The sequence below is a fragment of the Cibotium barometz genome, chromosome 22 (genome assembly GCF_041138505.1).
Source record: "Cibotium barometz isolate CiBa-2024 chromosome 22, ASM4113850v1, whole genome shotgun sequence".
Classification (NCBI taxonomy): Eukaryota; Viridiplantae; Streptophyta; class Polypodiopsida; order Cyatheales; family Cibotiaceae; genus Cibotium; species Cibotium barometz.
This window is the reverse complement of record NC_141067.1, coordinates 54,155,694-54,180,586: the sequence shown is the minus strand read 5'-3', so window position 1 is coordinate 54,180,586 and position 24,893 is coordinate 54,155,694. Positions and strand designations below refer to the sequence as shown.

At 47.8% G+C, this 24,893-nt stretch overlaps 1 protein-coding gene across 2 annotated transcripts in view; it reads left to right on the top strand.

Annotated features, from left to right (window-relative positions):
* Window positions 1-2,554: 2,554 nt before the first annotated feature.
* LOC147626719 (uncharacterized) overlaps window positions 2,555-24,893 on the top strand; it is a 33,736-nt gene continuing 11,397 nt past the window's right edge. Inside the window, exons 1-7 of one of the 2 annotated variants that reach the window (XM_086816733.1) lie at window positions 2,555-2,870; window positions 3,014-3,216; window positions 4,149-4,259; window positions 22,140-22,208; window positions 22,392-22,523; window positions 22,606-22,683; window positions 22,804-22,932. In XM_086816733.1, the coding sequence (XP_086672859.1) occupies window positions 3,016-3,216; window positions 4,149-4,259; window positions 22,140-22,208; window positions 22,392-22,523; window positions 22,606-22,683; window positions 22,804-22,932 (720 nt within the window). In that variant the 5' untranslated portion in view covers window positions 2,555-2,870; window positions 3,014-3,015. Of the gene's footprint in view, window positions 2,871-2,927; window positions 3,217-4,148; window positions 4,260-22,139; window positions 22,209-22,391; window positions 22,524-22,605; window positions 22,684-22,803; window positions 22,933-24,893 lie in introns of those variants that run through there. The other variant, XM_086816732.1, reaches the window with a different exon arrangement.

Here is a 24,893-nt window from a genome sequence, read left to right as displayed (position 1 = left end):
AAAAATTACGCTAGCATATAGTTACTCCAATATGAAAATACAAAGAAATGGGGGTCTATTTATAGGTGAGGGAGGCCACCAACCAAGTCCAACTAGAATCTACAAGCTTCCAACTCCAGTTTGATCCATTTTGGACAAGTTTAGACTAGTTTCGCTCACTTTTTTGATTTGGTTTGAAGGAGGAGAGAGGAGATATAAAATATCTCACTTTTTTGAATTAAAAAAATACCCTGTTGATGTGATTTCTAGGCGCCTCCTTCATGAGCCCTTCTCCCCATTCTGAGGTGTCAAAAATTTTACTTTTTAACTAAAAAATTCCATTTTTTAACTAATAAACCCTGTACTAGTCAACTCTTCATCTTATGTGAGAATTTACTCATTTTTGGGAGATTTTCTTATATTCTTCGCGTTTTTCTCATCCCAACACTTGGATTAACCTTATTGGCCCTTCTTGACACTCTTTGGACCTCAATAAGAAATTTTCTGAAATTTTATACCCCTAGGCCAAGATGTCCAATTCACATATTCAATTAATTTCTAATGCACATTGAAAAACTCTTTTTAAGATTCTGTTTTAGAGGATCTCTTCCTATTTGACTGATCCAAAAATATTTCAAAACCGTATTACCTCTCTCTATAATATTTCCTCTTTCTAGACTAAAATAGGGTAAAACAATATTTTCTTGCATTCAGAATTAGGGGATGATTATAGAGACTAAAGGGGAGGTTCTTACACCTTTACATCTCAAAAGCTGGAGAGAGGAATCTTACATGTTACAAATGGTACGCGTTGGTGGCACTGTGCATTCCTCCTTGAGGTGGCCTTCTTGTTTCCATTTGAGAGCAGAACACATTTTACCTTCCACGTTGTGAGCACCATCTCAGTACTGCATGTGTGTGAAGATGGCGGGTTGTAGCCAATGAAATAGTCGTTGCCAAGATCAAGAAGACCGAGCTTAAAAGGATGGTGCAAGGTGAGCAACGAGAGCACTAGTTAAAGATTGCAGAAGTGCATGCTGTTGATAGTCACAACTAGTGCCAGTGATGTGATAGTTCTTAGGAGGTTTTAGTCATGTGTCGAGTAGTTGCTCTATAGTGAATTTGTACTGATAAACTTGTATTGATTCTGGAAGTAATACATTTATCAAAGAGCAATGTTGCAATTCACTTCATCTCTGTGTACTCTCTGTAATGTGTTGAATTAGAATGTTGTGTCTCTGTTTTAAGAAACATGTTGTGTGGTGCCAGATAGAGAGAGTGAGAGAGTGACTTGGTAGAGTGAGAATAGAGTGTGAGTGTACAAAGTTCCAAAGCTGAGTTGTGCTCCAAGTATCCCTATGACCACTCTAGTGTTGGTGTTTGAATTCAGAAGCTCTAGCGGGTGGCTACATGTCTCCCATAGCATTGCCTGACTGGTCTCATACCCTAAACTGTTATCTTACCATTCCTTTGAGAGGAAAATCAGCACGAGAAACACCTGGCGATCTTGGTGGGGACACTACTACTGCAACTCCATTGGAAAACTCTCCACTGAGGGAAACCTCCACCACAACTAGGCCGAGAATCTTTCCTTTTGGGAAAATTGTGGCGAAGTGAAAAAGTCTCCCGCTGAGTAGCATTGTGTACCTTCAAGCAAAGGAAATCCTGAAAAAAAGAAAGTTTTTGTTCCGAAACTATCTTGCTAGAAATAAATATCCAAAATACGTCTACGAGAAGCTATAACGTGGAGGGAATTTTCTGGGAAAGTCAGTACAGAGAACCTTTCACCACACAATTCAACTAGCAAACTACATGTTCCCTTTCTTATAGATACTAGTGATGAGCCCACTTGGCATTACAAATCACTTGTGGTTATTTCCCCTCCCCCCCATTGTTTGAGATAGCCTTCTCCTCCTAGAGTGGCCAGCCAAAAGTGAAAAGCTGAGCATGAAAAAATGGATATAAAATGAAATTCGTAATTCAAACTTTTTGTGAGGACCATAAGGTACATTTGACTCTTTCTTAGGCGTGAAGGTACAAGCTATAGCTACGCTTAAGTTCACTCTCTCTTGTGTAGGTGAGGCTCTTTTGCTATAAATCCAAGGAGGTCAAGGGATCGTCTTCGTTGTCTGTTGTCTCTATCTGTTGTGTAGGCGAGCAAGCTGCAGAGCCTAGGAAGAGATGACTACCCTTAGATTTCTAAGATTATGAAGAACTTTCTAATTCTAAGGTTTTTTTAACTAATACGCTATAAAGAAGTTTTTTTTTTCTCTTTTCAGAAGCCCCTTTTTGAGGGGATTGCTGAGCTAGAAGCTACACCACTCACATACAAACCTTATGGTGTCAAGGCTCAAACTCACGACCTCTTGGTTAGGGTGGGTCCCCACGTGAGCAAGTACCATGCTCATATAAAGTACACTCGAGAAAGTACCCTGCTGATATAAAGTAGTAAGTAGTGAGCACCTCGCTTCCCTTAAATATGGCACCAAAATTAACTTTATCAAAGTGAGATATATATATTAATTAGTACCCACAAGTAAGGTTCGAACCAACCTTACCACCTTTGCTTTCCTCCCTGAGCGAATATGCCGTGTGCCAGATATTGAGTCCACTCTGGGCGAATACGCTACGCGCTAGAGGTAGAGCCCGCTTTGAGCGACTCTGTGCACGATATGTCGAGAGAGAGAGAGAGAGAGAGAGAGAGAGAGAGAGAGCGCTCTCCATGATGTGCCACGCACGAGAGAGAGCAAGAGAGAGCCTCCTCTTCGCATCATAAGCCTCGCGAGAGACAGACTTGCCTAGAAAAGTGACGGAGAGTCGGTGAAGCTACGAACTCTGAAGAAATCCAGCAAGATCCCACGCAAGGTTAAAAAGAAAATTAAAGCTCTAAGGTACACTCTAGTTTTTTTGCTAAGGTTCTCGTGTCTCAAGTAATTAATTAATGCAATGGAAGATTTGTACCCAAAATAAGATGTAAGGGAGCGCCTCAATAAATTTTCACGTCAATTGTAAGCATTTTTTTATCTGGAAACAGCGATGGCGAGATGTTTTGCTCTTCTCTGTATTTTTATGTGTGCGGGCATAGCTATCGCAGTAGCGAAGCCTTCATCGAAGTCTGCCCCGGCTGTTGCACGCAAGGAGGACATCAAGTACATCAAATGCGCCGTGTGCAACGAGATCGCCAAGCATCTCTCCCGCCAGGTCAACAAGAAACGGGATGAAGTGGCCCCAAAGCAGGTACAGCTCAGCACAGAAGGTTTAGTTCACTTGCTCAGGAAATTGCATCACAAAACAACGAAAATTTCGTTTATTTTGTTTGTATAGCTCATAGGGCTCGATCAGAATGCTTTCCAAAACACATCATTCTCATCTGGTTTCATGATCCCCAGAGGTGTTGCATTACACAGCATCATTAATTTTTATCTCTTGTGGAGAGAGAGTTGAGATTTTGTTCTTGTTAAGCTAGATACTCGTACTTCCTCTTCACCTGCCCCTGCTTTCCTGATGGGTCATACAAAGAAACTGGGCATCTAGATGCCAAGGATGGGGCACTGGAGGCATGTTTCAAAGTAAGCTGCCAGAACAGACTGCACCTTTCTTAAAGCACGTTTCAAAGTAAGCCACCAGAACAGATCTGAACCTCAACTTTGACATTGGCATGCTTTACCGTGCTGTGATATGTAGTGGGCATGGATTGGAAACCCTTGAGGCACACATCATGACTAGACATATTTTCGGCTGTCCAGAAGAGAGGAATTAGTATTTTCCCCAGGCACTTAAGAAACTGGGCCTCATTTGGCACTCAAAAAGAATGGGGTAGACCCTAGGTTGGTGCATATTGTTTTCCGGCATATAGCGATGTCTGCCTAGGTCTCAATTTTGGTTCAAAAGAATATGGTAGACCTTATAGTTTTGGGCATCCGGCATTAGATGACTAGGCTAACATTTACAGATGGTACATAGTGCCATGCGACCAAGAGATACTTGCTTTTTGTTGCGAGGGAAGGATTGTGCATATATTGACCTGATGGCATGTTGTTAATTGTAGCAAGGTCTGCGTAAGTCTTAATTCTGCACTTGATGCATGTCATGTCACTTATAACAGTTCTCCCCTGCCCCCCCCCCCCCCCCCCTCTCCACAAAAAAAAAAACCCTTTTTTTTTTGACAGTTGTCTGAGTATCAAATTATAGAGCTGGCAGAGAATATTTGTAACTTGAAGAGACCAGAGGGTGATTGGATGCTACATGAAGATATTGTTGAAGAAGGCGACAAACTAGTGGTATTTCCCTTTCTCATGGCCATGATGGCTAATGCTAAAGCGAGAATGTTTTTTTCAATGTATTATATCACAGCCAAATTAAGTGCCTGAGCAGGAAAACTTGTAATTGCATTACCTGTTTTCATCATGCAACACCTAAGGTTTGTTGACAGAGCTCTTAGAATGTGTAATATAAAGCAATCTGGTTTGCAATTTGCTTTTCAGACCATTTCTTTGAATAAATAAATATATATTGGCGTGAATTTCAAGTGGATGCTTGTCCTCAATTAGTATTCGGATCGAAGTAGCTGGTGAGATTGAGGGGCTCTCACTCCAAGTAATAACCAACCCACTCTACCACAATCACAAACATACCAGCCATATAACCAAGTTTTACATCGATCAGGCCCTCTTTCAAGCCATAAATTCTCTAGTCAAATCACTGAACCAGCAGCTCATATTAACTTTGAGGAGCCAAAATACCATGTAGAAGAAGCATGCAAAACCCTATGGCCACCACACACCGAGGAACTTCAAAACATTGCTCAAGATCACCCCCAAGCCATGCAAAACTGCATCCAGGAGAAGGCCCATGAGTTATAGAGAAGAAAACAAGAGCCTCCAATGACTGCCACATGGCAATGGGAAGGAAGAGGAATTATCCCACATGCTCAGGAATTGAAATGGGTGGAGGCTAGGCAAGAATGAACTCATTCTCTCCTCAAAGCACTTGGAGAGAGAAAGAGCTTGTTGCATGCGTAGAAGCTTTATTGCTTAATCCACATCCCTAAGCTTGATTAAGAACAAGATGCTGAATGAACATGACTAAGACAGAGGAGAGAAAAGAGAGAGAGAGTTGTTGTCAGGGTTTTATTTGTATTATAGTACAAAAAGGTGACATAAATGTCTGGACATGTCCAAGGCCCTTGGTCTACCCAATGGGTGACCTTTGGCCTTCTACTGCTGGGGCGAGTGCTGACTATACGGCAGATGGTGGAAATATCGATGAAGACGGTCTCCTTGGTGGAAGAGGATTTTTGATTTTGGTTGGTGGATGAAGAGGTTTGATTAGGGGGTTTCTAAGTAGAACTACCTTCTCTCTTCTTCTTGCGACAATCAGGCTGAATGTGACATTTGAGACCACAATAATGACAAGTAAACTCTTTATGAGAGGGATTGTTGCCAAATTTGTGGTCACCTTTGTTGCTCGTGGAAACCTTGGATTGCCATTTTCTTTTGTTGTAAGCCCAGCGGGGCGTACAGTGACAGACTCAACCATGTGTCCAAGAGATAAAGATATAGAGAGAGATGGGAGAGAGAAGGGAATAGGGATCTTGCATAGTACACCACATTGAGCGGGGAACAGGCCCTGCCCCCTTTCCTGAATTTATTCAGGAACAATTCACGGACACGTTGGCCAGGATCAATACAATCAATGAATACAAAACAGACAGATATGTCGATGTAGGATATCCAAGTCGATGTCGAGGCACGAGATCTCTGATGCCGTGCACACTACGGGGATGACCCACAAGTATCTCTCACCGGGCTAGTACCAAATCCAATATCCAAATCCAAATCCAATGAATCCAAGTCCAAGTTCCAAGTCCAAATCAAATCCAAAACCAAGTCCAGATCCATGTCCAAGCTATATGTCTAAGTTCCATGTTCATGTCCAAGTTCCATGCCCGAGCTCTATGTGCAAGTTCTCCATGTCTATGCTCCATGTCCAAGCTCTATGTTCCATATCCAAGCTCTATGTCCAAGTTCATATCCAAGTTCAAGTAGTCCAAGTTTCCATGAGTAATCTCCACAACTCCTACAACCTTGTCGATGAAGAAAACCATGGAAAAGCTCTTTCTGGCATGAAAACTGATATAAAACCTGTTTTAATGGTTTTTAGGCGATAAAAACATCCAAAAAGTAGTTTTTAGAGTTTTTGGAGCAGTTTTTAGACATGGGGACTGCACATGGATTGGCCATCCTGAATGGCCTACAGAGATTCCCGACAGCGAGCGGTTTCACTAGCTTTCCACATCGGCATGGTGGTAGTACAGTGGACTATGCTATGGCTCAGCCCAGTCTCATTCCCTCTTTTCAGGATTTTATGGTAGGCACTAGGCCGGTTGGAATAGCAGTGGATCATGCTATCTTGTCCTTCACTCTCACATTTTAGTTCAGCACCGCTCCATTGAGGCAGGTCTCCACACACACTCGTTATACCTTTATGAGGGAGACTGACACTGTGTACACGGATGAGATATACAGACGCTTATGTGCCGAGGAGCCGGGACGGCCATTAGATGAGCGCACTCAGATATTGATAGAGACGCTTCATGCTGCAGCATTAGAGGCATATCCCCATAGTCAGCCTACACGGAGACGATATGGGAACATGCCCCAGAACAGTTGGTATGATGAGGAGTGCAGAGAGATGAGGATCAGATTACAGAGAGAGGTGCTCATGGGTGTTACCACTCACAGACAGTCACGGATTACCTTCCGGCACCTAGTGCGACGGAAGAAGAGAGCTTATCTTGCTCAGTTAGAGAGGATTTGTATAAGTTATTTATGAGTCAGGACTCAGGTGAGGCATGGAGACTATTCCATGAGCATTCACCATCACCAGCCATTACCTCCACAGAGATTTGGGGTGAGTATGCAGCATCCTTGTACACAGCACCAGGACAGCCGCCCCTGCGAGACCCATCGGAGCCATGCCCAGAGACATGTGCTTTCTTTACTCTGCTGAGATGGTAAGGAAAGCTATTGACAGGATGAGGACTGGGAGAGCATATGATCATGATGGTTTGGTAGCAGAGCATATGATCATGATGGTTTGGTAGCAGAGCACGTTATTCATGCCAGAGATATGCTTGCAGAGCTTATTGCTATGATGTTTAACCGAGCCATGTGTGAGGGTTTTCCTGAGACTTGGAATATGTCCATGATTGTGCCTATCTTCAAGTCAGGGATCCCATGCTTCCTGGGAATTATCGTACCATCATGATTGGTCACACATTGGCTGCATCTATTCTTGAGCAAGAGTTGAGTAGATGGGCAGAGAGAGAGAGGGCATACGTGCATCAGGGCAAGCAGGGTTCAGGAGAGGTTTCTCCACTCTTGACCATATCTTGACACTGCTTTCTGATGCAAACCCTAAGGCTTCTACTGACTCTACATGCATGAATGATTCTCTCCAAGTGGGTTAAGGGACTTGACTGACTGACTGACCCGCTAAGGCTGAGGAATGACCTACGTAGCTCGTGCCTGACTTATCCTGGACTGAGGATGTACAATGGGGTCACGGCGTACGACAATTATCATCCTATTGGGTTCTAAAACTGTACAACTGTTGTACTTCTGATGATGAGCCATCTTGTCACCATGCACTGAGTGCAGAGTACATGTGACATTCCCTCCTGATTAGCTTGGCGGCAGGTTCATGGCTTCCAAGGAGTCCGCCAATAAGTGGGGGTACTCCTGGAAGAACTCCTCGTCGAGCCATATGGCTTCGTGGGTGCCTCGATCTCGGAATTTCGTATAGAACTGACGAATCCGTCGATCGAAACCATGCTTCCATCGATGAAGAAGGATCTGCTTAGGCACTTCTGCCTCGTCTACCACGTCTGGCTGCTGTTCATCTGAAACATCAAACACTTCTGGACCAACATATGGTTTTAGCCAAGAAACATGGAAAACATCATGCATTGTCCAACTGGCAGGCAACTTTAACTTCATTGAGACATCACTTATCTTCTTAACTATTGGAAAAGGGCCAAAACTACGGAATGAAAGCTTGGGACAACGTTTGCCCACTTGTTTCAATCTTTGCTTCATGATACGCAAATAGACCCAATCTCCTTCCTTGAAGTGGACATCTCGTCTAGACTTATTTGCCTGTCTACTATATGCTTCCTGAGCTTTGGTCAAGCGGTCCTTAACTGACTCAATGATCTCGGAAAATGCTTCCGTGGTTTTATTAGCCTCTAAAGATGGAGACACCATTCTCGTCAAAAGAGAAGAAAAACGGCGACCAAAGGCTGCTTCATATGGAGTCCGTCCGACACTGGATGAATGAGTGTCGTTCAAGATAGCTTGGACCAATGGAAGATAGTGCTCCCATTTGGACTGCTGGTCATGACAGTATGACTTGAGGACATCAAAGGCCAACTGGTTATAAATTTCTGTTTGGCCATCTGTTTGGGGATGGAATGCACTAGACAACTGCAACTGTAACGGGAGGCGGACGCGTGTATTGGAATCGTATAAATGTGAACAAGATTCTGAGCACTTAACAATTGAGCATTACAACCACAAAGCTGAAAATGACAGTACACCACATAAAGGGGCCGATGATAGGCTGACCCCCCCCCTTTAGGTTATATTACCAAAAGAGTCTGCAAAGTAAAAGATTATGGGTGCCTGGGGATTCACCACCAGCCTGCACCTGATTCTTCCAAATACATCATGTATGAATACATCTCAAACAAGAGAATCTGTAGGTACATCCGCCCTACACACAGGTACATCCGCCCTGCACAAGCCTCTTCACAGGTACATCCGCCCTGCACAAGAGTATCACAATCCTCACAGGTACTCCGCCCTGCACAAGATGTAAATGGATCTTTAGGCCCTGTTTCCACGCGAGAAACTGATCCAGAAACCTGTGTTCTCCGCGAGCAAGTGTCCCCAATGCTTGCCCTAAGCACCTGTTATACCAGGAATCCTTGAGACACATCCATGCTCACATATTCCATTGCTGTCCGGCCTGTTTTGTGCAATAACCAGTCCAAAACAGCAACTTTCTATCGCGAGAAATCCACCTGTAAGGGGTCCTACAACCCTGTGGAGGTCCCTAGAGCTGTCCTGTATTGTCCAAGTTGACTTTGGACACCTATAACCAGCCCAAAACTCGCAATAACCAGAAAATACAGGTCTGAAATTTACGAACCAGCCCTTTAGAAGAGTGTGGGGATTATTATCCAAGCTTGTGTGAGTCCGGGAAGCAAGCAACCAGCCCTGTAGCAACTCCCAAAGCTTCAATCAGCTCTCCAATGTGTTGAATCATGAATAAAACAGCCCAAAAGGCCTCTTGAGGGAGGCGCCTTTCTCCAGTGCCACCTAAGGGGCTTGGTGGGTGCACAAACTGGCTGACATGTGTCCCCCATAAGGTGTCCAGGTAGGTGTCCAGCCCATAGTGCTCCATTTGTCCTGTTTGTATAAGTTTAGGTCCAACCAAATGGGAAATGGCCATAAGCTGTCCGGACTTCATTAATTTTGGTCCAACCAAATGCGAACGCATTATAAGTTGTCCGGCCACTTATTAATGAGTGTGGACCTGCAAACCAATAAACTTTAGTAGTAAATGAAATAAGCTGTAATTTGAGTGTGGACGCACTTACCACCTGCAAAACCCATAAGCCCACAGTTTTAGGCCCAAGCAGGAGTGCACACACGTGTCCACAAGGTACGCGGGCGTCCCCGGTCCCTCGGACTTCACAAGCGAAAATAACAAGCATTGTCCAGACAGCAAGACAATGTCACACAAAGTAAAATAAAGTTATGGCATGCATCATTTATGCATTGTGCACATGTAAACTTGGAGAACCACCTATCATCATTCTTGTACTTGAAAATATTCCGCCTGCCATCATAACACACCATGTGTGCATGGCCGGAATCCACACAGGCACCGCCCGAAAGTCCACAAATATCCTGCCATGTCCTTGGACTCATATGCATCCACTCATATGATCCATACACATGCCCAGGTATAATACATACATGCATCCGCATGTTTCTAGGCCTGACGCGCATCCGCATGTCCCTAGAATATAGGGATTTGTGACAGCAACTTAGTTCCAAAGTTTTCAAATAATGCCCTCCAGAAAGGCGAGGTAAACTTGCAATCTCTATCTGATGTTATGGTGCTAGGCAAACCACAAATTGGATACCAATGCTTGAGAAACAGACGGGCTATGTCCTCGGCTGTGGCCGTATGCTTGCATGGGATGGGCATGCAAAATTTACTAAAGCGATCCACAATGGTAAAACACTGAGTGTTACGGGATCCAGTGGATGCTGGTAGAGGCCCTACAAAGTCCATAGATATGTCGATGAAAGGTCCGTCGGGGATAGGCAAAGGTTGAAGTAAACCTGCCTTCTTTGTATGGGGAACCTTGACTTTTTGACAAATCTTACAGGCTTGTACATGTGCATAGACATCACGCCTCATCTTTGGCCAATAAAAGGACCGTTCTAATTTCTCGAGGGTACTGTTGATACCCCTATGTCCTCCACCTAAGGAGTCATGGGCATCGTGGAGAAGAGCGGAACGCTTTTCCCGAGTAACACAGAGACGGTTCTTGTAGAACAACCAACCATTCTGTACTGAATAGTGGCCAGGCTCAGAAGTGAGGGCCAAACTATACTGAGTACCAAACTCAGGGGAGTCGACATATTGGTCTTTCATACTATCCAAGTCCTTCCCCGTGATTTCGAGAATGGTAGCTTCTTGGACTGCCTGGATGCTGGACTTTCGACTGAGAACATCTGCTACTGGGTTATGCTTACCAGGGATGTATTCAATCATACCTCCAAACTGTTGGAAGATTTGACTCCACCTGGCCTGTCGATCACTCCACTGGGCACTTGGCATAGTCTGAAGCCACTTAAGTGCTTGGTGGTCTGTTTTCACTGTGAAAGCTTGTCCATAAAGAAAAGGCTTCCAATGTTTGAGCGCTGTGATCACACCCAAAAGCTCTTTGTCATATACCGAATAATTCTTTTTGGCGACATCCAACTTTCTGCTATAATATGCCACGGGTCTATTCTCCTGTTGGAGGACTGCACCTATGGCTACATTGTTGGCATCGGTGATGATCTTGAAAGGTTCGTCCCATGATGCTAACTTTAATACAGGTGCTTCTGAGGCAGCTTTCTGGAGTGCATGGAATGCATCAAGTGCCTTACGTGTAACTGAGACTTTCTGCTTGCGAGTCTTCACCCCCTTGAGCAAGTCGGTAAGAGGTGCTGCAAGATTGGAAAATTGATGGACATGTGTGCTATAGGCCTGACAAAGACCTACGAATGAACGGATTTCTTGGGCGGTCTTAGGAATGTCCCAATCTAAGATCTCTTGAACCTTTGATGGGTCCAGTCTAATCCCATCGGAACCGATGATGTAGCCCAGATACTGAACTTCCTTAACACCAAAGATAGACTTTTTGGCGTTTATGTAGAGCTGATTATCTCGCAAAAGTTGCAAGACTTTCTCCACATCTTTCTCATGCTGCTCCGCAGTGACTGAGAAGACTAGTATGCCATCAAGGAATATGAAAACACACTTCCCAATATGGACTGCGAAAATCCTAGACATCATCTTATTGAACGTTGCGGGTGCATTTGTAAGCCCAAAAGGCATGACTACGAACTCGTAGTGACCACGCTATGTCCGGAAAGCTGTTTTCGGAATGTCAGCTTCAAAAATGCGGACCTGATGGTAACCACTCTTGAGGTCGATCTTAGTGAAAAACTTAGCACCGTCTAAACGCTCCAAAATGTACTCTATCCTGGGCATAGGAAACTTATTCTTGATAGTGAGTTTGTTTAATGCCTTGTAGTCTACACAAAGGCGTGCAGACTTGTCCTTCTTTTGGACAAATAGGATAGGTGCAGCAAATGGGAAGGAAGAAGGCCGAATGAATCCGGCTCGGAGAAGCTCAGATAACTGCTTTTCTAACTCGCCCTCTAAAGTCTTGGAAAGACGATAGGGAAACCTGCTAGGAGGATTTGATCCAGGGACCAAATCAATGTGATGGTCCTCAAGGCGAGAGGGTGGGAGACTGGGCGGGAGATCGTCCCTAAGCATAATGTCTTGGTGTCTGGATAGGTATGCTAACTGAGGGACTGAAGATGTAAGGGATGCTACTACTGAGGGAGGGGCTGTTTGAGCACGAACATAAAGGAGTGCTCCTTCTGCTCCCTTGCGGATAGCTCGTCTGGCCTGGAGATGTGAAATCAATGGGATGCCAAGAATGCTTCTATCCCCACGAATCATGACAGGCTCAGGAAAACCTTTACAAATAGTAAAAGTGTCCTGCCCCCAATTAGGCTCATACTGATGGAACCATTGAATTCCTAAGATCATGTCACACCCCAACAAAGGTGAGACGATGAAATCTCGTTGAAATGAGGCCTTCTGAACTTCAAAGGCAAATTGCTGTGCCTTCTGGGAAATGTGGGTGCGAAGACCAGGTGTAAACCCGTCCACATCCAGATGATATGGGACTAATGTGCAGTTCAATTTATTAGCCAACTGGGGAGAGATGGCGTCTTCAGAACTACCCATATCGAAAAGGACTACAAACTGTCGGCCCTGGGCAGAGCCATAAGCTCGGATGAGGCTCTTCTGAGCAGCATCGCTCTCACCCTCCTGCTTAGCATCAAATACCACGGATGGCATAGGATGCATGGAAGGTAAAAGTTGAACTGCATTTGAGGGGCTGGAGGAGCTGGGGAGGCTGTGGCAACTGTGGCAGAAGGAGCTTTGGCGGCTTGTACCGCTTGCCATTTGTGGCAATCCTTCTTACCATGCCCTATAATATGACAGAAAAAACATCTATTTTCTGACTGGTACTTCCTTTGCTCCTCTGGAGGAAGATAACTTCCAGTAATGCCTGCTTTAGCCTTTTCATCAGGGGTTTTCTTAGGTTCTTTATCCTTCTTACCCCCTGAACTGGAGCTATTACTACTGTCCTTCTTAGCATCTTTAGAAGATGCGTTACCTTTCCCTGTCTGTGCAGCTGATTGCTGCTGCTGGGGTTTGGTACTGGACTGAGATGCCTGCTTGGGCTTGCCCCCGTTAAGCTTCATTTCTTCATTCTGAGCGAGAGTCAGAGCCCGGTCATATGTACTTGGTTCAAAGTTACGAACTGTGAACCGAATGTTAGAGTCTAATCCACGAATGAATTGCTCCATCTTGGCCTGCTCAGATAACCCTAACTGCTGTGCTACAGTAATAACCTTACGAGAAAACTGAAGCACTGGGGATCCGTTCTGTCTGAGTCCATAGAACTCGTCTTTCAGACAGGTCATGTACTGGGGCGGGAGAAATCTGGTCTTTAGGTCATGGACAAAGATGTCCCAGTCAAAGGCTGTGACACCTGTGGCCTGGTCTGTATGAATACTAGACCAATGCTGCCACCAAGTGACTGCCTCACCAGTGAGATGGGGAGCCGCTAAGTGGACTTTGTCTTGTGGGTCTGTGATCCTAGCTAATGAAAAATGAGCATTAAACTGATGAATAAATTTCTTCCACTTCCGTCCTTTGTGTGCAGCTCGGTTCTTGTAGGACTCTCCGCATTCGCTCCGCCTTCGCTCCGCCTTCGACATAGCTTCAGACACTGATGGAGGCTCCTCCTGCCCCACCTCAGAGGGACTTTCCCGCAGCCCCCTCGCCCGCCCCTGAGGATACCCCCATTAGGCTTTCTCTTTCGCCAGAAGAGGAAGCGAGCCTCGCCGCAGAGGTGGAACGCCTCCAGGCACATTCCACCGGCCGTGGACACTACCAGATCGAGTTCGAGACAGCCCAGAGCATGGCCAAGGTCCTAGCCATGAGTCCCCTTGACATCAGGGGTGCTCGGGCACTCTTCAGACCTTGGCAGCATGGCTTTGATCCAGCAGCGGCCGAGCAGGGAGAGCGCCTTTTCCATGTTACAGTTTGCTTCCCTGGACTCCGCGGTGAGTACCTTCCGCTCCTTTCTAGGCTAGGAGCATTGGTGGGTTCGGTGCTAGAGACTGGCCCCACAGCAGCTTTAGTGGTGGCCAGAGCAGCTGGGCTACCTTCGGTCAGAGTTTTGGTTCCTGACATCTCCTCCCTTCCGAAGGTCATTCAGCTACCTAGGATAGGGGGGGATGGATTGATCAGAGAGTGGAGTTCTCGGGGATCCCGAACCAGTGCTTTATTTGCAGGCAGGTCGGCCATCTGGCCAAGGCTTGCCCTCGCAGGAGACCTCGACCTTCACCGCAGCAGCAGGCCCCTGATGGCCCGCCCACAGATGCGGCTCGGCAGGCAGCCTCCGGGACGCCTGCTCAGCCCTCAGAGACCTCGGAGTGGCAGATTGGACAGGGGCGCCGCCGAGGGAGACAGCCACAGCAGCACGCCCAGAGACCGATGCAGCAGCAGCCACAGTCTCAGCATCACTGGGTTCCCGTGAGGAACAACTTTGCTCCCCTCCAGGAGGAGACCCCTGCGCTGACTGAGGACCAGGAGATGCCAGCACCCCCTCCTTCACCCCCCCCTCCCCTGTCCCCCCCCTCCCGCCTCGCTTCCACCTTCGCCTTCTCCCGTCCCCGCTCCGGTTTCGGCAGCGGCTCCTTCTCCACCCCCTTCTCCCCCCCCCCCCCCCCCCCCCGCCCGCCTCAGCTCCCCGGGAGGCCCTAGCAGTCCCCTGGCGTTCACCTGCAGTCCGGAGGGCTCTGAGCACCGACCTGGCTCAAGCACCGCAGAGGAGACTCACCATGCCGATTCGGACTTCACGGATATCATCTATCCGCAGTCGGTGAGTCGTCTCGGCACTAGACAGCGCTCGGAGACTTTTGATTACTCCTTCACACGGCTTTTTGGAGCAGAGGGTCCCCATGAGCAAACACCCATCAGAGTTCATGTAGTGATACCTCCGGCCCGCGGGGAGGAGGCACTTGATTCAGCGGTGGCCTTCTCGTTCCCTCTCTGTGGCCCATGCGACCGGGAGTGGACTCTGGAGCTCGCTCTTAGCACTTTGAAGACTCAGGCAGTTGAGTTTTCTCACCATGTGAGCGATCTGGAGGTGACAGATGTGATAGGCCGACTTAGCACGCGACCCTGGATATGTATGCATACACGAGGTTGCTCTGACTGAGCGGGAGGCAGTCGCCATGGGACACAGCCACTGGCGCCTAATCCGTGATTCTTGCAGCACACCGGGTGGGCAGATTCGCAGCCGCTCGGATGGGGACTATTCTCCATCCAAGCCGCTTGCGAAGGCCCGCCGTACGGCTGAGACAGCATCCACCTCAGCAGGTCATCCATGAGGATCATCTCATGGAATGTACAGGGCCTTGGCGGAGCACATTATATACGTTATCGTGGTTGCTTGAGGCAGGAGCTTCAGAGATGCCTGGTTGGGGGCAGCATTGATATTTTGATGATGTAGGAGCACCACTTGGGTGAGAGCAGGATCCGGAGATATGGTTCGGTGATGCCTGGTAGATGGGACACCTTTTGGTCTGCAGGGTTTGGCCCTTTGGGTGGACAGGGAGGAGTATGTATGGTCATTGCAGATGTATGGCAGTAGGCCATTGTGGATCGTGGGATCATTGTGCTTGGTAGAGCACAGTATGTCATTCTGAGGACGCATGATGAGCTCTTGGGCGTGCTCAACGTCTATGCGCCCAACCATGCTAGTGCTAGAGCAGAGTTCTGTACCCAGGTTATGGATGCATTGCCAGAGGCCGCACATTGGTGTGTCGGGGGAGACTTCAACATGCTTGAGGACCCGGCCGATAGGGTGGGAGGCAGTCATGTTACAGTGCACGGCATGGAGCTTGCAGCTTGGGAGCAATTTTGCATGTCACTGAGGAGGATCACTGATGCATGGCAGCATGGGGCCTTCTCCCGCTCTCAGGACAGTCTTAGTTTCTCTCGGTCGGATCGCCGGCAGGGAGGGACTAATCTATCATGGATTGATTGCTTCTATGTGGGCGACTGGTTAGGGGAGCGAGAGGGCTCCGTTGGCATTCTCGCTGGCACCTCTTTTTCAGACCATGCGCCAGTTATTTTGACACTTGAGAAGAGGACACGGGAGACCAGCTCGCAGTTGAGGATCCCAGAGAGGGTACTTACAGATCCTAGTCTCGCTGAGGACATTGAGAGGATTTGGCATGATAGTCAGAGCTCTAACCAGGATGCAGCAGGCCAGTGTGCCCAGGGACTCATCGAGCTTAGCTCTTTTCTGCACGCTGCAGCCTTGACACGGCTGGGAGAGACTCGCGAGCGGGAGCATCGCCTGAGACGCAGCCTTGCTTCGCTTCAGCGCCTTCAGGAGCAGCAGCCTGCATGTGAGTGGGTGGCGTCCCAGCTGAGCCAGGCACGCCAGGAGGTTAGAGAGGCAGAGGAGCAGAGACATGAGTTTTACTATCGTCGCCAGGCCTCTCAGTGGACGTAGCTTGGTGATAGAGTGACCGGGGAGTTTTTTGAGATTACTGGACCTCGCCATGCTCGAGCAGGAGTCCGTCAGCTTGGGAGGCCGGACGGATCGGTAGCTACTGAGCCCAGGGAGATCAGAGCCATTGCCACTGGGTTCTATAGAGACCTGCTTTCAGCGGAGCCAGCCACTGAGGCTCGGGATGCTTGCAGACAGACTGTGTGGGCCCATGTGCAGAGGAGGGTCACAGATCGTATGTGTACAGTTCTGGGTGAGCCTCTTTCAGAGGTTGAGCTTGCTGAGGCCTTGAGGGTCCTTCCGCGCCATAGTTGCCCAGGGGAGGACGGATTGACGCCTGCCTTTTTTATGCGCTATTGGGACCTTTTGGGGCCAGGCCTCCGCAGGGACTTTCAGTATGTTTTGGACACTGGGGTGATGCCAGAGAGCTTTTCAGAGGGCTTGATCTTTCTTATCCCCAAGGGGGAGGGAGTATCTGATGATATTCGGCATTGGAGACCTATTACGATCCTCAATACTGTCTACAAGGTCTTAGCAAAGGCCTTGAGTTTGAGGATCCAGCCCTTTCTGGGGGAGTTGATTCATGCTACCCAGACAGGATTCGTCAAGGAGCGTAGTATCCTTGACAACATTTTCACCTTCTGGGAGGCGACGGCCCGAGCTAGATTTCTTGGTGAGGACTTGGTCGTGATGCTTCTCGATTTTGAGAAGGCATACGATAGAGTCGATTGGGGTTTCTTAGAGGGCACTATGCTTCGCCTGGGCTTTGAGCCAGGTTGGATTAGAGGGGTGGCGGCTCTGTATTCCACAGCTCGTAGCCAGGTGTTGATTGCAGGAGGACGGGGGCCGAGTTTTGAGCTGACCAGATCAGTCCGTCAGGGGTGTCCTCTCGGTCCTCCTATCACCTGAGATATACCTTCTGTAGAGAGACTGATGGAGTATACACCGCAGAGATCTACAGCTTGTTGAGTGCAGAGGAGCCACAGAGGCCATTAGCAGAGCTCACACACGACAGCCTTCCCACACACGCAACCCACAGTACGACCACGTCCTGGGAGCATGCCCAAGAATAGTTGGTATGATGATGACTGTAGGGAGCTCAGAGCCCGGTGTCAGGTTTTTTTTCTGAGTGGTCTTTTTGGTCAGTGTACATACGTGTGCATGCTGTGAATGAAAAATTGTCGTGGAATGCCTTGCCGGATGCTCTGGGTGGATGCTTTTGGTTTTGGGCTGGTTGCAGGCCTGTCCGGTGAGAGGTTTGCTGGGTTGATTTAAGCTGTTCGGCCGCTTGATATCTGTGGGCACGTCAAAATACAATGGGCACTAAGTGGCATTTGAAGATGTGGAAAGCGTGGAAAGCAACCATTGATGTGGCCAAGGTAGCAGGACATGAGTGTGAAAGCATCGGGGCAATTAAAGATTGCATTTGAGGAGGTGCATGAGCATAAAAGATTATGGGGCCAAGGTAGTATTTAGAATTGGTGTGAATTGGTATGGAAGGGCAGCCATCCATTAGGAGAGGAAGAAAATAAAAATATAATAATGATTAATATGGCCAATAAAGTAGTAGCCACATGGCCACTAGTGTGGATGCCAACGTAGCCGCCAGCTAAAAGTCTAGAAGCATGGAGAATTGTGGGAGTCGGCAGCGTGCAGATAAGGTGGTGACCGCGAGTTGTTTTGGGAGGAGCCTCGTCATTCTCTGCAGAAGAGTGGGCTGTGTGAGAGAGAAGACCGTCGTGTAGTGGCAGGGAAGGCTTCTCCTGCAGAGCGCTGACTGGGGACAGCAGACAGAGAAGACCGTCGTGTAAAGAGCAGGGAGCTCCGCGGGAGAGGCGCAGCCGCTATAGAGGAGAGGATCGCCAGCAAAGTACGTGTGGAGGCGACCTCTGTGGACGCGCAGAGATGAAGGGGAAAGGTGGCGTCTAGGTGACTGTAGCGAGTGCGCAGCTGGCGTATACTGGTTGACGGGCTGCAAGTGTGGAGGGTGCAGCCGCAAGCATGTGTGAAGAAGCCGCCTTGGTCAATAGCCGACGGGCGTGAAAAAGGAGTGAAGAAGGCCCTTGGGTGTGGCCGCCTCAGAATTGAACACAAGCAAACGTAGGTGCTGAAGCTTGGAAGAGCTGACGGGCTGCAGAGGTCAGAGGGGTTCTGGTGTGAAGTGAGGGCGCTGACCATGGGGTGGGCGACTGGAGACTGTAAAGATGGCCGCCCTGGGGTACGAGAACTGGTGAGTGTGGAGGACACACACAGAGAGACAGGTGGGCAGTGACTTTGAAGGCAGAGGGAGCCTGTGAAGTGAGGAGCAGATAAGCTGCATTGAAAAGGTGGCTGGTGTGGGCCGCCTAGGAGACAGGACAGTGGACAGAGTGGGTGCCGAGTGAAGCACAGAGGGGATAGTGTTGTTGCTTGGTGGTGGGCCGGTAGCAAGGCAGATAAGCTGCCTGGGTTTGTTGCGAGGCTGGCAGAGGATCAGCACAGAGACAGAGAGTGAGAGAGAGATGATGGGTAGCTGCTGCTGACGGCACATGCAGAACTGATGGGGCGCAGAGGACTCGAGGGTTAGCTGGTGTGGGCGCCTTCTGGAGCGAGAGTGGCCGGGTTCATTCTGGTGTGGTTGGTACAGCAGGCAGGCGAGTGGATTTCGTGGTGATTGGGGATGTGGTGTATCCTCGGCTGACAGGCCTGAGTGTTGTGTTTGTGGTTGTGTGAGTAAGGCTTTTGTGTCGGGAGAAGCTTGTATGAAGTGTTGACTGGAATATATTGCTGAGTGTTTGCTTTGAGTACGGTGCCCTTGTTTTATGCTGTCTGTCTGGCGTGGGTTGGGTGGTGAAGTGTGAGAAGGTTCCAGCCGGTGGCTGGTGGTGCCCCTGTTCGTGTGTGTTATTCCAAGTTTGCGAGGTGGAAGGGCTATAGAGGCAGGCTTTTCTTTCTTTTTTTCACCTCACATCCTTCTGGTGCCCCCACTGAGGAATTGCTCAAGTGTCTCTTACGAGGGTGTATGCCCCAGAGTAGGAGATTGAAGGAAGGTGTTTTCTGCTTTTTAACCCACTGAGGAGTTGCTCTGGCATTGTTCGTTGCCTGGAAGGGCGTGTGTTCCACTGAGGAGAGCTCAGGGATTGGTACAGGTTGTCATGATGTGGTCTTATCCGGAGTTTCATGGCAGGAAGGGAGAAGATGTGGTTGACTTTTTGGAGCAGATGGAGCTGGCATGCATTAGCAATCATGTGACGGATGAAGAGCAGGTTCTAAAGCTGATAAAGATCTTTTTGAAGGGAGATGCCCGAAGCTGGCTGAAGGGTTTTGAAGCACAGGATGCTGGTGTCTTGACCTTAGACAGGTTGAAGGAAGGCCTTTTGGAGCATTTTCAGCAAGTGGAGGATCCTAGTGTGCTTTGGCAGGAGTTGAGCATCTTGAAGCAGGTACATGGGCAATCACTGGATGATTTTGTGAAGGTATTTATATGTTTGTGGAATAAGTGGTGTATGACATTGAAGCAGGCAGTTCCTCCTATGTTTTTGAAGAAGAGCTTGTTTATTGATGGTTTGCTACACCATTTGAGGATCAGGGTTGAGTTGAAGAATCCCAGGTCATTTGATGATGCTGTTAGGGTTGCTAGAGAAAAGGAAGGCAAGGTTTTGAAGCAGATGGAGATGGGTATTTATCCATATGAAGGTGTTGTGTCTGTGAGAGATATGCAGGTAAATTTGGTTGAGGTGGATAGGAGTCCTATGCAAAGCTGGATTAGACAGGAACCTCAAAGGCCGATACAGGTGCAAAGGGGGATGTTCTATATGCCTTCTGATTTTTTTCCAAAGTTTGAAAAGCATGTGCAGGTGGATGAAAAGCAGGTGAAGGAGCAAAGTGCAGATGAGGAGTTGCCAGCAGATTCTTCTTTGGATGAGGACGTTGTGGCTGTACATGACAGTGATCTGGAAGATATGCATGTTGGCAAGACGAATGAAGATTTAGGATCACAGGCTGAGTCTTTTGCAGGTGAAGAGTTGTTAAGGGACTCTCCTTTGGTTATGGATGTCATGGCTATGAAAGGTAGCGATGTGGGAAGCTTGGTTGACGATCCTTCAAGTGTTGAGAGTGATACTATACAGGTACATGAAAGTGAAGACCTGGATGATACTTTGGAATTTCCAGATGATGAGCGGGAAGATGAGCCGGACACAAAAAGTCCTAAAGATAACTCTAGCAGGGAGGAGGATGGGGTAGAGATTGCTAGTGAGATTGTTATTGAAAATGTTGGTGATGTGGATGTTCAAAAATTCGTGTGTGTTATTCCAAGTTTGCGAGGTGGAAGGGCTATAGAGGCAGGCTTTTCTTTCTTTTTTTCACCTCACACCCGGCTACAGAGAGAGGTGGCCACAGGTGTTACTACATATAGACAGTCACGCATCATCTTCCGATCCCTCATTCGGCGGAAGAAGAGAGCATTCTTAGCTCGGCTGGAGAGAGACATCTATCAGCTGTTTTTGAGTCGGGATTCTGGGGAGGCCTGGAGATTGCTTAGAGAGCACCCCCCGCCTCCGGCCATTACCTCTCCAGATACATGGGGCGAGTATGCAGCCTCCCTCTACACAGTACCAGAGCAGCCACCACTACCGAACCCTCCAGAGCCTTGTCCACCCACTTCTACCTTCTTCACAGCAGAGATGGTGAGGAGGGCCATCAACAGATTGCATACAGGGAGGGCACAGGATCATGAGGGCATTGTAGCCGAGCATTTCATACATGCTAGAGATATGATTGCAGACTTGCTAGCTCTCATGTTTAATAGAGCCATGTGTGAGGGGTTTCCTGGGACTTGGAGTACTTCCACGATTGTGCCGGTACTCAAGTCTGGAGATCTGAGCCTTCCGACTAACTACTGCACCATTATGATTGGTCACCCACCGCTGGCCAAGCTATATTCCTCTATTCTTGAGCAGGAGTTGAGCAGATGGGCAGAGAGACAAGGGGTCCGAGCTCAGGGACAGGGACTCTAAGCCAAGTCATCATAAAAGCTGCAGCCCTTGGCGTAATCTGTGTAAGGAGCGGCATTCGACGTCAGGGAGGGTGTTGGTGGTGACGTCATTCTCTGGCTGCCATGTGTCATGATATGTCCCACATGCATGTATAAAGGTCTAAAAAGGACCTTAGGTATAGGGTCAAATGACCCTAAGGCCCCCTTATCCGTCCACCACCCTTGACGGGTGTGGTGCGCATGGGATTGGAGGGCTCTTGGGGGTGGGGTAGGTTCGGCCTCGTTGGCCATTGTCGCATGTGCGTGCTGCGCTTCCACTTCCTACAATATATACATCAGTGGGTTAGGTGTCTCTTGGATCTGAGTGATGTGGTATTTCCCCTGTTTTCTATTTTCTCTTTAATTTCTCTTTCAAACTTTGAGTGCAGATAGCCCCACATATCTTATGGGATCTTCTCATCACAAACTATTCTTGCTCAAATTTAACATTTGAAGGACTGGAGGCTGCATGCTGCCTCCTGATTTTACAGTTTTAAAAATAAGGCCTTGGGTACTCTCTAAATGTAGACACGGGCTCGAGGACATGAACCTCGTCACTAGTGGTTGCGACTTTGACACCAGCATTTTTAGAGGCCGTATTGTGACCAAATAGTTACCCTATTCAAATTAGTATTTTGTTATGGAGTGGAAGCCCTTGTGCTCTAAAATTTGTGTCTTCAGCTAGCTGAACAAAAGGAAGAAGGAGATTGCAAAACAAAGTGCAAGACAATTGAGAAGGCCTGCCAAGAGGTATGTGTTTGATTTCCATGGCCTTGCTTTCTTAGCTTCCCAAATAGATTCATGAAAGAAATGCAGCTTGTACAACTCTGCTGGGTTATAAGATCGTGTGCTCAACATGAAACCAATTAGTTTGCTTCGTTTCTGAATTGACCTTGAGCTTGCTCTCGTTGGATATGGCTATGCTTTCTGCAGGTTATGGGATATCATGATACAGATGTGGCTGAATTTCTATTCAAAGGACCAGTACAGACAGATGCATTATCAAAGTTTCTTTGCAAAGATCTCAGTAAAGCTTGTCATGGCAAGATACCCCCCGTACCGAAGGTATACCTTGACAGAAAGGTGCAAAATGTCTTTGGATGGGTGTGAACAAACATAACCTGGTTTTTGTCATTATCTCGCACAGGATAGGATACTAGGAGAGGTGTTTACTCCAAAGTCCTCAAAAGATGTCGAGATTGAGAGAATTATGCGTTCTATGAGTGTAAGTATTGGTGACGTTTTCAAGGAGTTGATGTAGAAATGTATGTTGATGTTGGCCATAGCTCATGCACGGTTACACCCAAGCGAGACTATATAATGTTTTCTATGCTACTGCCTACAGGATATGCCCGGAGCACCTGGCATGAAAGTATATTCCAAAGATGATCTTATGAATGGTATGCCGAACTTAAATGGAGATGAAGATGATGAGGATGAGGATGAAGATGATGAGGATACTACTCCAATGAAAGTGAGTCCTGTAGCAGTTTTGAATTCTGCACATGCTCTTTCTTTTCAACGCTTGTTTTTCTTTCACATTATGACTGAACGGCTGATTCACAACTGTAGTGCTTTTTGAAGCACTTCATGTGTAGCCTGGATTCGGATTGAGGGAGGGTTTGTTAGGATAAGTACAATCCTTATTTGGGAATTAATTTTTTGTACGGGTTACTTCTTAGTGTAGTAAGTGTGTGTATGGATGAGGCTCAAATGCATGAAGTTTTCCTCAATTTGGAGCAACCAAAGTGATGTAGACCCTAAAGCTGTGGGTAGACCCCTAAAATGAGGGTACATCCCTTAAGTGTAGGGGCACACATAAAAATGCCAACTTTGTAACTGCACACATAAAAATGCCAACTTTGTAACTTGCCTATTTAAGAGGCATCTCATTAACGGAAGAATATACTTTTTTTCCGGGAAAAAGGTCCTTCAATTAGTTAAATAAAAAACAGCCACAAAGGGCTAAGTACAACCATGACGGGCTAGATACAAACTTGTCTCATATAAGGCTGGAAGACAAATGATCAAAGGGGAAGAGATGCTTCTCCTCCGGCTGGCCGCTATGTGAGAAGGCTATCTCGTAAGGGAAGAGGGGGGGAGGAACAACCATATAGGTGGTTTGTAATGCCAAATGGGGTCACCGCCTCTATTTGCGAGGAAAGGGCCAAGCCTCCAAAGTCTCAAGAAGGCTTCCCTCCGCTTCCGCATGCGGTTAGAACCTCCCTGCAGCTTCCCCCAGTGACCGCGAAGGGTGTGAATGATATCGAGCCATATGCTCCTGATGGTCTCAGCCGGTGGAGAGTGGGTACCCTCGATGGCCTCGCTGCATCTAGCACGCCATATGTGCCAGGTTGCTATGCTACTGCAAATCTCCCATCACTGGCATGGATATTATTCTCCTTGAGTAATAAAATACTCCAAGGGGGGGGTCAGCCCATTCCGGCCTCTATGCGGTGTCACACGTGCAAGCTCCATTTTCAGCATTTGTGGATGTTTTGTCCAGCTTTATGTTTTATGCAAAGTGATGGTGGATATGTGTTAAAGCTGTGGCCATGTTTAAATGTTTTAATATGCATTGATGGTATCAACAAGTGTGTCAAAGGCCCTAGTCCCCCGGGCACCCGCCGCGAGTTACAGCCGGGGAGAGACTTTGGCGGCTATGGATTTGGGAGAGCCGACCTCTCACGCGATTGCAGTGGGACCCTAGAGAGTGGACTTGGCATGATCCCACAGTTCAGGAGGAGACTCTGGATGCCCCTTTCTTTGCATATACAGCGCGGCTTGGCCGCAGGATCCAAATGCCTGAGACAGATGGTATACCGGCAACAGCAATGCACTGGCAGTCTCAGGGCTTATCACAGCGCTTCCTTTTAGATTTCTGGAAGAGGCTTTGGGACAGCTGTCGGCTAAGGAAGATCACTCTCTTTCTTTGGTTGATGGCACACATGAGTTTGGCAGTCGGTACTTAGCTCGCAGTCGAAGGTTGGTCACAGCAGCTTGCCTGAGATGTGGCCACCCCCAAGAGTCTTAGCGACATTGCCTTTGGGATTGCCCGATTTCACAGCAGATTCGCTATGGACAAGGCATCAACCAGGATCATCACTTGGGGTACTGTCACTTGGGCCACCGAGGCTAGAGTGGTCAGGACTTATGAGGAGGATGGGGGAGAACTAGCCCTTCAGGTCTCCCACCATCGTATTGCAGCAGTACCAGTCACAGCCCCACCGACAAGTGACTGGTGACCAGGCTATGTACAAGCTTTGAGGGCCTTACTCTCCCCACGGGAGATGCCGGATTATCCGTAAAAAGCACCTGCAGGCAAAATCCCAAACGCACCGGAGTGCAATGCGAGGGAACCACAAAGTCCTGTGCAAATGTTTTGCCCCGAATACAAGGCTGCAGATAAGTAATGCTGAAAGTCTCCAAATTTCT